This window comes from Pongo abelii, chromosome 15 (assembly GCF_028885655.2).
Source record: "Pongo abelii isolate AG06213 chromosome 15, NHGRI_mPonAbe1-v2.0_pri, whole genome shotgun sequence".
NCBI classification, from domain to species: domain Eukaryota; kingdom Metazoa; phylum Chordata; class Mammalia; order Primates; family Hominidae; genus Pongo; species Pongo abelii.
In genome coordinates, this window is record NC_072000.2 from 110,171,939 (window position 1) to 110,184,971 (window position 13,033).

The following is a 13,033-nucleotide window of genomic DNA, read 5'->3' on the forward strand; positions in this document are numbered from 1 at the left end:
GCAGGGAGCTCCCGAGGTGCAGCTCGACCAGCCTCCTCCTGACTGTGCTTCCCACCGGGGGCAGGAGATGCGTGGACACAGGAAGGCGGCTCCCATCACGAAGTACAAGACTTAAAAAGGATATTTTATTGCCATCAAAAAAGAAACATTAAAGACAATTAATGAGCTTCAGAAAATTTAAAAGAAGAAGAAAAGCTACCAAAGCTGAAATGGTGGCACCTCCTTTGAGTGAGCCCGGGAGTCCTCCCTGACAGCCGAGGCAGGCGCTTGCCGCACTCCCGCTCGAGCCTCCCTTCCTGTCTGCGGATTATGTGTGACATTCATGGAACGGCATGATGGGGGCAGCAGAGCGTGGGAGTTTCTGTCCAGCACTCGTGGCCAGCAGCCCCGCTTTTGCAAGAACACGGGCACCCTCTTTGTCATCTTGCCTCTCTACCCGGTGCCCCCAGAGTGGCTGCTTGTTCCTGCTGCACGTGACCTGGGGCTGGACGCCAGCCTCTGTGATGAGTTCTGGCTGTGTCCAGGCTCCTGGCTCTCCTGGTGTCCCTCCACCTCTCTCTCAGATGCTCCTGGGCCTCCTCTGTCCTCAGGCCCCACCAAGGCTGAGTCTTGCCCGCCTGGGACCTGGTCACCAGCCTTCTGTGGGAGGCCTGTCTGGGCACATGCCCATCCCTTCCTTGGGCTATCCTCACCCTTGCACTGTGGGGTTCCTGCAGCGGCCACATGGCCCAGGCTCGTCTCCGAGTGATCTCGGTGGACTGGAGTGGGTGGGAGGTGGCAGTGTCCTGGGCCTGGCCCCTTCTCTCCCCAGTGCAGACACTGGGGCTGGCTGTCCCTGCAGGTGGAGTTCCACCCGAGAATCCAGCAGTGTGGGCAGGCAGCCAAGGGGTGGTGCGGGCACCGAGACTCTGTTCCAAGGAGCCAGAGAGCAGCGTTCTTTGCTTGAAATCAGAACAACCTCATTCCTCTCGTCAGGAGTTCACGGGAGTGCCCGGAATGGAGGCTGGCTGGCTGCGGGCTGGGAGGAAGGCCGTCTGAGTGAGCCTTCGCAGCTCTCCGAAGCCTCCCCAGCAGGGCCTGGTGGTGCTGTGGCTTCCCTACCTTGGCAGCTGATGCTCCCACTCACCATCTGGAAACCACGCCTGTGTTCAGGAGGCTGGCGTGGACGGGGTTGGCTCCAGGGCCAGCTCCTGCCTGGGTGGGGGCCCGGGATGCCGGTCGCTGCCTCCTTTTGTGTGAGCACCTGGCGGTCCGGAGGGCAGGGACGTCCTGCTGAGGGGGCACCTGGCCCCCAGCGCCCTGCATGCACCAAGCAGCGGAGGTCTGCGGTAGACCTGCTATGCACAGGGTCTGGAAGGGGGGCGTGTCAGGGGTCAGAGGGCGACTGCGAGGCCAGAGAGCCATGGGGTTGAGGGCGGTGAGGTCAGGGGGCAGGTGTGGCCTGGGTGGTGGCTGAGCATGGCCCACGGCTCGTGTGTGGGGACTGGGAGACCCTGGACACCCCGCAGAGGGTGGCCCTAGGCCCCCTGCCCGATCATGTTCCTGTAGTCGGGGACGATGGTCTGCTTCAGGTCCACCACCGAGGAGAAGATCCACTTCACCTGTAGGCAAGGCACAGCACAGGGGTGACGAGGCCACAGCCCTGCCCCCGAGGCCCATCCGCCCCTCATGCCACCCAGGTGCCAGGGCCTCACCACTGCCTGCTCTGAGGCCTGGACATGGAGAGCAGAGCCAGGGCACCAACAGCATGTGGGCAGCACAGAAGACAGCATCAGGGACAGGTGGAGACAGCACAGGGGACAGTGTCAGAGACAGGTGAGGATAGCGTGGGGGACAGTGTCAGCGACAGGTGGGGACAGCATGGGTGACAGTGTCGGGGACAGGTGGAGACAGTGTGGGGGAGAGTCTCAGGGACAGGGGAGGACAGCATGGAGGAGAGTATTGGGGACAGGTGGGGACAGCATGGGGGACAGTGTCAGGGAGAGGTGGGGACAGCATAGGGGAGAGTGTTGGGGACAGGTGAGGACATCGTGGAGGAAAGTGTCAGGGACAGGTGGGGACAGCATGGGTGACAGTGTCAAGGAGAGGTGGGGACAGTATGGAGGACAGCAACAGGGACAGGTGGGGACAGTGTGGGGTACAGTGTCAGAGATGGGTGAGGACAGCATGGGGGACAGTGTCAGGGACAGGTGGAGACCGTGTGGGGGACTATTGTGGGATCTGGCCAGCAGCCCGCAATGCAACGGGGTTCTCTCTTTGTTCCCAGGCAGATCGGCAGGTTGAGAAATAACAGACACACACAAGATAGTGAAAGCTGGGCCCAGAGGGTTCACTGCCTTCTGGTTCCGCGGTGCCAACAATGCACTGGATATACCAGCATTTATTATTAAGTTTAGTGAGGGCAGGGGTAGGTTAGTGAGGGATTTAGGGTCATTTGATTATGAGGTGAGATGGTCACACAGGGATGAAGTAATTCTTTAACATAACGTGTACGTAGAGCTACAGTACACAGAGATAAAAATTTACAATATAGTGTGTGTGTCAGTAATTTCTAACAGAGCCTTAAAACAGAAACACTGTCTTTCCATAACCTATGATTAGCAAGATATTAATCAGCAGCTGGTTACAAACAATCCATAGAAACAGGACGTGAAGCTAGACAACGGGTTAGACCAGAAATTCTCAGAGGGGAGTATGCCTTAACCCTAAAGAGGCCTAGAAGTGCTGTGGCAAGATGAGGGTGTTTATAGCCCTATCTTATCCATATGGACAGGCGCCCCCGCATGCGTCCGTTTATAGGCTCTCCACAAGGGTCGCATTCTATTCCCAGAGCTATGAATATCTGCTTTTCTGGGATAGGAATCTTGGTGATGTGACACCTCCCTGACTGCACCTCCATTCACAGGCTCTCTGCAGGGGGAAGCACATCACGTGCTGTTGGCTCCTTCTGGCAGTCCAACCTGGCATTGTCTTTACACAATCCTGCATGCAATTTTGTATTTACAATAATCAGGAGCATTTCATCTTTTATTTCATAGCAATCGTTTCAGGGGGTCTCCCTACAGGGGACAGTGTTGGGGACAGGTGGGGACAGCATGGGAGACAGTGTTAGGAACAGGTGGGGAGAGCACAGGGGACATTGTCAGGGATGGGGACAGTGTGGGGGACAGCATCAGGGACAGGTGGAGACAGCATGGGGGATAGTGTTGGGGACAGGTGGGGACAGAGTGGGGGACAGTGTCAGGGACAGGAGGAGACAGAGTGGTGGACAGTGTTGGGGACAGGAGGAAACAGTGTGGGGGACATTGTTGGGGACAGGAGGGGACAGCATGGGGGACAGTGTTGGGGACAGGTGGGGAAAGCATGGTGTACAGTGTTGGGGACTGGTGGGGACAGTGTGGGGGAAAGTGTTGGGGACAGGAGGGGACAGCATGGGGGACAGTGTTAGGGAGAGTTGGGAACAGTGTGGGGGACAGTGTCAGGGGGAGGTGGGGACAGCATGGGGACAGTGTCAGGGAAAGGTGGGGACAGTGGGGGGGACAGCATCAGGGACAGGTGGGGACAGTGTGGGGGACAGTGTCAGGGAGAAGTGGGGACAGCATGGGTGACAGTGTTGGGACAGGTGGGGAGAGTGTGGGGACGTTGGGACAGGTGGGGACAGCATGGGGGACAGTGTCAGGGACAGGTGCGAACAGCATGGGGGACAGTGTCAGGGACAGCATGGGGGAGAGTGTCAGGGGCAGATGGGGACAGTGTGGGGGACAGCATCAGGGACAGGTGGGGACAGCACGGGGGACAGTGTCAAGGACAAGTGGGGACAGCGTGGGGTACAGTGTTGGAGATGGGTGGGGACAGATGAGAGACAGTGTCAGGGACAGTGTCAGGGACAGGTGGGGACAGCATGCAGGACAGTGGGACAGGTGGGGACAGCATGGGGTACAGTGTCAGGGACAGGAGGAGACAGCCTGGGGGTCAGTGTTGCATACAGAAGGGGAAAGCATGGGGGACAGTGTCAGGGACTGTAGGGGACAGAGTGGGGGACAGTGTCAGAGACAGGAGGAGACAGCGTGGGGGACAGTGTTGGGGACAGGTGGGGACAGTATGGGGGACAGTGTCAGGGACAGGTGGTGACAGCATGGGGGACAGTGTCAGGGACAGGAGGAGACAGGAGAAGACAGCATGGGGGACAGTGTCAGGTACAGGAGGGGACAACATGGGGGACTGTCAGGGACAGGAGGAAACAGTGTGGAGGACATTGTTGGGGACAGGAGGGGTCAGCGTGGGGGACAGTGTCAGGGATAGGAGGAGACGAGAGAAGACAGTGTGGGGGACAGTGTCGGGGACAGGAGGAAACAGCATGGGGGACATTCAGGGACAGGAGGGGACAGTGTGGGGGACAGTGTTGGGGACAGGTGGGGATAGCGTGGGGTACAGTGTTGGGTACTGGTGGGGACAGCATTGGGGACAGTGTCAGGGACAGTTTGTGACAGCCTGGGGGACAGCGTCAGGGATAGGTGGGGACAGCATTGGGGATAGTGTCAGGGACATGTGGAGACAGTCTGGGGGACACTGTTGGACAGGGGGGTACAGTGTTGGGGAGTGTCAGGGACAGGTGGGGACAGCATTGGGGATAGTGTCAGGGACGTGGAGACAGTCTAGGGGACACTGTTGGACAGGTGGGGACAGTGTGAGGGACAGTTTGTGAGAGCGTGGGGGACAGTGTCAGGGACAGGTGCGGACAGCCCGGGGACAATGTCAGGGACAGTGTGTGACAGCATGAGGGACAATGTCAAGGACAGCTGGGGACAACGTGCAGCCGACCTTGAAGAAGGTGACGGTGGCACTGTAGCACACGCTTAGCAGGAAGAGTGTGATGAAGATGGTGATGGTCGTCCACAGCCCGTCCAGCTCCCCGTCCTGCGCCTCCGCACAGCTCTCCTCCAGTTGCAGCTCTGGACAGGAAGGGGGTGATCAGTGCTGTGTCCCGCTGGGCTCGGGCCTCTGGGGGTGATTCCCTCTGTGGCGGGACCCAGGATGTAGGGCCCGGCCGGGATGGGCCAACAGTGTCCTGAGGTCAGCTCCCCACAGCTGCCCACCCTGGGCACCAGCTTTGGCCCCAGGGCTCAGCCAGACACCCGGCCCTAGATAGCAACCTGGCCCTCGGCAGGACCCACTCCCCGTCTCCCGTGTCCCTCCGTGAGGCCCAGAGGGCAGGAGGATGTGAAGCCCACCCCTCATGTGACCTCAGCTGCAGGGAAGGGCGGTATTGGGAAGTGGGCCAGAGCCAGGGACGCGACGTGGCGTGTGATCCCGTGTGTGGGGGCCTGTGTGTGTGTGGTGGCTGCAGGGGCACCCTTGTGAGAGGAGGGCTGGGTTTGTGTGAGCTGGTCAGCATGTGGAGAAGCTGCTGAGCGGCTCGTGGGCCTTGAGGTGCCGCGTGGGGCTTGTGGGGGCCTGTGTCCGAGGAGTGCTCACATGTGCGAGGACCTTGCTCTGGTCTGGGTGCTGTGGAGGTTGCCTAGTTGAGGCTCCGTGTGTGACGTGTGCACGTGTGTGTGTGGTGGCCGTGTGGCTGGCCAACCTCAGGGCGTGGCGTTTGTTTAGTGGGTCTGGGCTGAGTGTGTGTGGGCATCTGGACCAGTCCCTCCATAGGGCCCGAGAGTGCATGTCCCCAGGAGTCGGTTGTGTCCCCATGTGGGTTCGAGGCTGGACAGGGCTGCCAGGGGTTAGTGCCGTGGGGGTAGATGGGTGAGGGAGAGCCTGTCCCTACCCACATGGACTAGGCATGCTCCCGAGTGGGTACGGGGGTCTGAGGACAGGGAGCTCACAGAACAGGACAGTCTCCTACAGAGGCAGGGGCTGTGTGTCTGTCCCCAGGGGCTCCTAGGGCTTCTTGTGGCTCAGCCCAGGGCAGCCGCTGCTGGAGGGAGGGCCACGCTGGCAAAGCCCCCACCCTGCCGAGGGCAACCCCTGGCTGAGCCCCACCCTAGGCGGCCCAGGCACACCTGCACAGCCTGGGCCAGTGTGGGGACACTGGGACCCGCTCTGCCTCCCTCATGCCACTCAGGCCTCAGACTCGGCCTGACCCACGGAAAGAACCATCACAGTCTCTCAGGGGCCCAGGGCAGCGCTGGGTGCTTTATTTCCATGCTGGGCGCCCGGGAAGTGTGTACATGGGGTGCGTGCCAAGCATCCTCGCGCGACCCCGAGAGCCCGGGGAGTGGGGGCTTGCTGGCCGTCGCACTCATTTACCCGGAGACGGGGAGAGGCTCTTCTGCGTGTAGTGGTTGTGCAGAGCCTCATGCATCACGGAGCATGAGAAGACGTTCCCCTCCTGCCACCTGCTCTTGTCCACGGTGAGCTTGCTGTAGAGGAATAAGGTGCCGTCGGAGTCCAGCACGGGAGGCATGGTCTTGTAGTTGTTCTCCGGCTGCCCGCTGCTCTCCCACTCCACGGCGATGTCGCTGGGGTAGAAGCCTGTGACCAGGCAGGTCAGGCTGACCTGGTTCTTGGTCAGCTCCTCCCGGGATGGGGGCAGGGTGTACACCTGCGGCTCTCGGGGCTGCCCTGTTGCCCTGTAGGGACAGAGGTTGGCACAGTGGTCACTCTCAGGGCAGAGGGTGGGCCGAGCCGGCCTCTGTCCATGTGGCCCTCGCCCTCCGCGGGTCCCACCTTTGGCTTTGGAGATGGTTTTCTCGATGGAGGACGGGAGGCCTTTGTTGGAGACCTTGCACTTGTACTCCTTGCCGTTCAGCCAGTCCTGGTGCAGGATGGTGAGGACGCTGACCACACGGTATGTGCTGTTGAACTGCTCCTCCCGCGGCTTTGTCTTGGCATTGTGCACCTCCACGCCGTCCACATACCACCTGAACTGGACCTCGGGGTCTTCGTGGCTCATGTCCACCACCACGCACGTGACCTCAGGGGTCCGGGAGATCATGAGGGTGTCCTTGGGTTTTGGGGGGAAGAGGAAGACTGACATTCCCCCCAGGAGTTCAGGTGCTGAGGAAGAGATGGAGGCGGACGCGTCAGCACCCGGCTGGGGCCTGTCCCTGGATGCAGGCTACTCTAGGGCACCTGTCCCCCCTTGAGCTGGAGGGCGAGGCCTGGGCTGGCTTACCTGGGCACGGTGGGCACGGGCGAGTTGTGTCACTAGATTTGGGCTCTGCAGAGAGAAGATTGGGAGTTACTGGGATCTGGGAGGAGAGAAGGTGTCCGAGCCGAGGGAGTGGAGAGTTTGGCCTTTGGGGTGGGCTTAGGTCAGGGGCAGGGTCCTCCTGGATATGGTTCTTGGCAGGTCTGAGCCCAGCACCTGCCCCTTTGTGCACAGGGCCTGGGGTAGGGGCATCCAGCCTGTGCCTGCCCAGAGTCTGGTGGAAAAAGCCAGAAGACCGTCTCCCTGAGCATGAGTGGGGTGGGCAGAGGCCTCCGGGTGAGGAGACAGACGGGGCCTGCCCTGCTGCCCTGGGCTGGAGCTGCACAGCTGGGATGCGTCCAGGCAGCAGGGCTGAGCCTGGCTTCCAGCAGACACCCTCCCTCCCTGCGCTGGCCTCTCACCAACTCTCTTGTCCACCTTGGTGTTGCTGGGCTTGTGATCTACGTTGCAGGTGTAGGTCTGGGTGCCCAAGCTGCTGGAGGGCACGGTCACCACGCTGCTGAGGGAGTAGAGCCCTGAGGACTGTAGGACAGCCGGGAAGGTGTGCACGCCGCTGGTCAGGGCGCCTGAGTTCCATGACACGGTCACCGGTTCGGGGAAGTAGTCCTTGACCAGGCAGCCCAGGGCCGCTGTGCCCCCAGAGGTGCTCCTGGAGGAGGGCGCCAGGGGGAAGACCGATGGGCCCTTGGTGGAGGCTGCAAGAGAGGTGGCGCCATGTGACCGCGGTGTGGGACAGAGCTGGGCCCAGGGCGCAGAGGCCCCTCCGTTCTTGTCTGTCTGCGAGGGTCCAGGCAGGGTCCAGTGTCTGGGCTCACGGGCATTGGGTGTGCACCTGGCTGGCGCCACCTGCCTCACCTTAGCCCCCTCCCTGCCCCAAAGCCAAGGTCAGGCCTGGCCTGCCCCAGAAAGCTTGCAGGACCAGTGGCCTTGTGGTGGTCCTCTGCAGGCATCCCTGCAGCCTAGGAGGCGGGGCTCGGCAGCCAGATCAGCGATTTGTCTCAAAAAAAAAAAAAAAAAAAAAAACCAAAATAAACAAAAACAAAAAAAAGTTGTAAAAGGATTGTGGAAAAGGGATCTTATGTGGTCAAAGTCGGCTGTGATTGGATTTATTTATTTATTTTTTTGAGACAGAGTTTCACTCTTGTTGCCTAAGCTGGAGTGCAATGGTATGATCTCGGTTCACTGCAACCTGTGCCTCCTGGATTCAAGCAATTCTCCTGCCTCAGCCTCCAGAGTAGCTGGGATTACAGGTGCCCACCACCACGCCCAGCTAATTTTTTTAGTTTTAGTAGAGCCAGGGGTTTCACCACATTGGCCATGCTGGTCTCGAACTCCTGACCTCATGATCCACCCACCTAGGCCTCCCAAAGTGTTGGGATTACAGGCGTGAGCCACTGCATCTGGCTGGATTTATTTATTTATTTATTTTTGAGATAGGGTCCCACTGTGTTGCCTAGGCAGGAGTGCAGTGGCACTTATCACTGAGGCTGAGGGAGGTTGAGGTGGGAGGGCTCAAGCAATCCTCCCACCTCAGCCTCCCAAGTAGCTGGGACTACAGGCATGTGTCACCATGCCTGGACAATTTTTTTTTTTTGTAGTTTTTGTAGAGACAGGGCTTCCCCATGTTGCCCAGGCTGGTCTCAAACTCCTGGGCTTAAGTGATCCACCCTCCTGGAATGCTGGGACTATACGTGTGAGCTAACTTGCCCAGCCTGGATGGAATTATTTATAAGGTTTAATTAAAATTAGCTTTAATATTAACAGTTCATGTGAAACTAGAATTTGGTCTTCTCTGTTAAAGTGACAGTTTTCTGGAATATTGGTCTGCTCTTCATTATGGAAGGTTTTTCTTTTCTTTTCACCTTGAAAACTATATATTTACAGGAACAATTCCCCATTCTCTGGGACTCTTTAGGAAAAAAAAAAGGTCCAGTTTGGGTAAGTAAAACAGTGGAGACGAGTGTAGCACCGTCCCCCAAATCACCAACCCCCAGGTCCTGAGGCCTGGGCTGGGCCAGGGCTGACAGGGTAGTCCAGGAGGCTTTTGAACCCACTCTTCCTGCCTAGAATAGAGACAGGACAGGCTTTATGTCCCCCATTCCTCCCTCCCAACTCCAGGGACATTGAAAGTGTCCTTTGTACCTACCTGCAGGAAATTGGGGGGCTGGGAGGGAGGGAACTGAAAATACACATTTGTTATCAAAAATAAACACCTGGGGGGGAGGTGGCAGGAAGATTCCCCCCCACATCCCTTCCTTCACACCCCCCCCACCAAATATAGGAAGAGATGACTCCCTCTCCCCTACTGAAAAGCCCCATTTAAAAATAGATTATACTATCAAAATGGCAGAGGGGGAGAGACAGGGAGACCTGGAGTACTGGCTGGGGGGGCCCCCCAGACAGGAACCACCTCCCCAAAACCCCTCCATTGGGAGGAAACAGGCAGGACCCCAGGGAGTTTGGCGGACAAAGGAATGGCTTCTCAGGGGGAAGAACAAAGGGACATTCCTCCCTGGACAAAAAGTTGGTTAAAAAAGGATAAGCTGTATGAGAGAAAAGTTGGGGAGGTGGAAATTTCTATTCCAAGGGGGTGATTCTTCCTTGGCCAAGACCCCCAACCCATTAAATGGTACAAATTCTTCCTGGACCCCGAGTATGGCCAAGAATAATAAAACTAAACAAACTAACTTCTACTCACATCCGAAAATGGAGACAGGGCTTCCTCATCTCCCCAAGGGCAGGCTGAGGAATAAAGAAAGAAAAGTCGTTCTCAAGCCAGACCCCGATTGTCTTGTCTTGGGGAAAAAAGCGGGGAGGTGGGAGAGACGTCCTAACCACCCTAAAAGGTTAGGTCAGGCGCCTCCCAGTGGCCTTCAAAAAATAAATGAATAAACCGCCCCTACCATTGAAGTAGGAGACGTGTAAGGGCAGCCACTGGGGGACCGACAGAAAAGAGAGAAGCTGTGGAAGCCGAGTGTTTTCTGTGGAGGAGTTAAGGAGAGTCACTCCTGGGAGTAATTCTTCCCAAGGATCCCCCGCCACAATCAGAGCATGAGTCTTTCTCCTTGAGACAGCAGGGATGGAGGGACCCCGGAAGCGGGGGTGGTGGTGGTCATGGCTTCTGGGGCCCTGGGGAGAGCCCCGCGGGGGTCGAGAGGCCATCCACGCTGATGGAAGGATGTGCACCCGGGCGCTGCCACCGGCCGGAAGCTGGCAGGAGAGCCTGGCCGGGCTACGGGGCGCGGTGGGACTCGGTGCTCCAGAAGTGAATGCTGGGAGGCGGCGAGCTGGGTGTCAGCAGCGCCGGGGTCAACTATGCGTAGGAAGCAGGGACAGGGTCAGCGCCGGCCTCGGCGCCTGGAGGCCGGAGCCAGTTCCCGATCCTGGGGTCCGTTCGGGTCCCGGCCCCCCTAGCAGGCTCGGGCTGAGTGGAAGCTCTAGGTCCCGGGGCTTCCGGCCCTTCTGCGGCTGGGAGCTCTGAGGGCTGGAAGCCGCGTGGCCGCCCGCCTGCCCTGCGGTGTCCATAACGAGCTCGGCAGAGGCGCTGGCACGCCCTCCTGTGGAGGGACTTCAGGCTCGGCCTTGGCGGTTTCCGGCAGAAACCCTCTCCCCCACAACATCCAACTCTTCCTGGGGCCCTTCCACTTTCACTTCCGGGGGCAAAGGCCGGCCCAAACCCGGCTCCACATTCAGCTCTTCCAATGTCAGGTTTGGGGCCTCAGGCGGGGTCGGGGTGATCTGCAGAGGGGAGCCGGCTTCCTCAGCCTCCAGGCAGGCCTCCAAGGGGCTTGCACTGCAGGAGCTGCGTTGGGGAGCACCACAGCAGGCCGAGGCTGAGGGGGTGGCTGTGGCTGCAGAGACTGGATGGTGAAGGTGGAACAGAGGCCCGAGCGCACGTACTTGTTCCGGCTGTTGCGCGCCAAACCGCCAGGGCCTGCCATTCCTGCACCCTTGGGTGTGCCTGGCTTTCCTGAGGCAGTGCCCCCTGGGGGGGCATGTACAGCAGCAGGGGCCACATCTGCCATGGCGGAGGTAACCGACACCTCTGGTTGGGGCAGGCAGTCCTCACTCAGTGGAGCACCCTGCGACCTCAGGATAGGACATGAACTTGTAGACTTATGCCATGTCAAATTTGTTCTCTATCTTGAGGGGTATCCAGAATTGAATAGTGAAAGAACATTAACTCCAGAGGCAACGAAAGAAATTGAATTAGTTGAAGAAAAAATTCAGCCAGCACAAGTAAACAGAATAGATCACTTAGCCCCACTCCAACTTTTGATTTTTGCTACTGCACATTCTCCAACAGGCATCATTGTTCAAAACACAGATCTTGTGGTGTGATCATTTCTTCCTCACAGTACAATTAAGACTTACATTGCACTTGGATGAAATGGTTATATTAATTAGTCAGGCAAGATTACGAATAATAAAATTGTGTGGAAGTGACCAAGATAAAATCATTGTTCCTTTAAACAAGGAACAGGTTAGACAAGCCTTTATAAATTCTGGTGCATGGCAGATGGGTCTTGCTGATTTTGTGGAAATTATTGATAATCATTACCCCAAAACAAAAATCTTCCAGTTTTTAAAATTGACTACTTGGATTCTACCTAATATTACCAGACAGAAACCTTTAAAAAAATGCTCTGACGGTGTTTACTGATGGTTTTAGCAATGGAAAAGTGGCTTACACTGGGCCAAAAGAACGAGTCACTGTAACTCAATATCACTCAGCTCAAAGAGCAGAGTTGGTTGCTGTCACTTCAGTGTTACAAGATTTTAATCAGCCTATTTAACATTGTATCAGATTCTGCAAATGTAGTACAGGGTACAAAGGATGTTGAGACAGCCCTAATTAAATATAGCATGGATGATCAGTTAAACCAGCTGTTTAATTTGTTACAACAAACTGTGAGAAAAAGAAATTTCCCATTTTATATTACTCAATTTGAGCACACACTAATTTACCAGGGCCTTTAACTAAAGCAAATGAACAAGCTGACTTGCTAGTGTCATCTGCATTCATAGAAGCATAAGAACTTCATGCTTTGATTCATGTAAATGCAACAGGACTAAAAAATAAATTTGATATCACATGGAAACAGGCAAAAAATATTGTACAGCATTGCACCCAGTGTCAAGTCCTACACCTGCCCACTCAGTAGGCAGAAGTTAATCCCAGAGGTCTATGTCCTAATGCGTTGTGGCAAAGGGATGTCACACCTATACCTTCATTTGGAAAATTATCATTTGTCCATGTGACAGTTGATACTTACTCACATTTTGTATGGGCAACCTGCCAGACAGGAGAAAGTACTTCCCATGTTAAAAGACATTTATTATCTTGTTTTGCTGTCATGGGAGTTCCAGAAAAAATTAAAATAGATAATGGTCCAGGATACTGTAGCAAAACATTTCAAAAATTCTTAAATCAGTGGAAAATTACACATACAACAGGAATCCTGTATAATTCCCAAGGACAGGCCATAATTGAAAGAACTACTAGAACACTCAAAAGCTCAACTGGTGAAACAAAAAGAAGAAAAAGACAGTAAGGAGTATAACACTCCCCAGATGCAACTTAACCTAGCAATCTATACTTTAAATTCTTTAAACATTTATAGAAATCTGACCACTACTTATGCAGAACAACATTTTACTGGTAAAAAGAGCAGCCCACATGAAGGAAAACTGATTTGGTGGAAAGACAACAAAAATAAGACATGGAAAATAGGGAAGGTGATAACATGGGGGAGAAGTTTTGCTTGTATTTCCCCAGGAAAAAACCAGCTTCCAATTTAGTACCTACAACTTACAGAAGAAGTTGCCATCCACCAAGGAAGCAAAGCCGCCGACCTGGGACCAAATAAGGGAGCT

The 13,033-nt window shown here is 56.1% G+C and overlaps 1 pseudogene and 1 gene segment (V, D, J or C); both read right to left on the bottom strand.

The window, feature by feature from the left end:
• Positions 1 to 95: 95 nt before the first annotated feature.
• LOC129049952 (immunoglobulin heavy constant gamma 1-like) lies at positions 96 to 7,037 on the bottom strand. The segment is given in 4 exon segments: positions 96 to 1,601; positions 4,822 to 4,952; positions 6,253 to 6,567; positions 6,673 to 7,037. Coding segments are annotated over 4 exon segments (840 nt in total).
• A 706-nt stretch (positions 7,038 to 7,743) lies between these two features.
• LOC134759983 (ETS domain-containing protein Elk-1-like) overlaps positions 7,744 to 13,033 on the bottom strand; it is a 31,483-nt pseudogene continuing 26,193 nt past the window's right edge.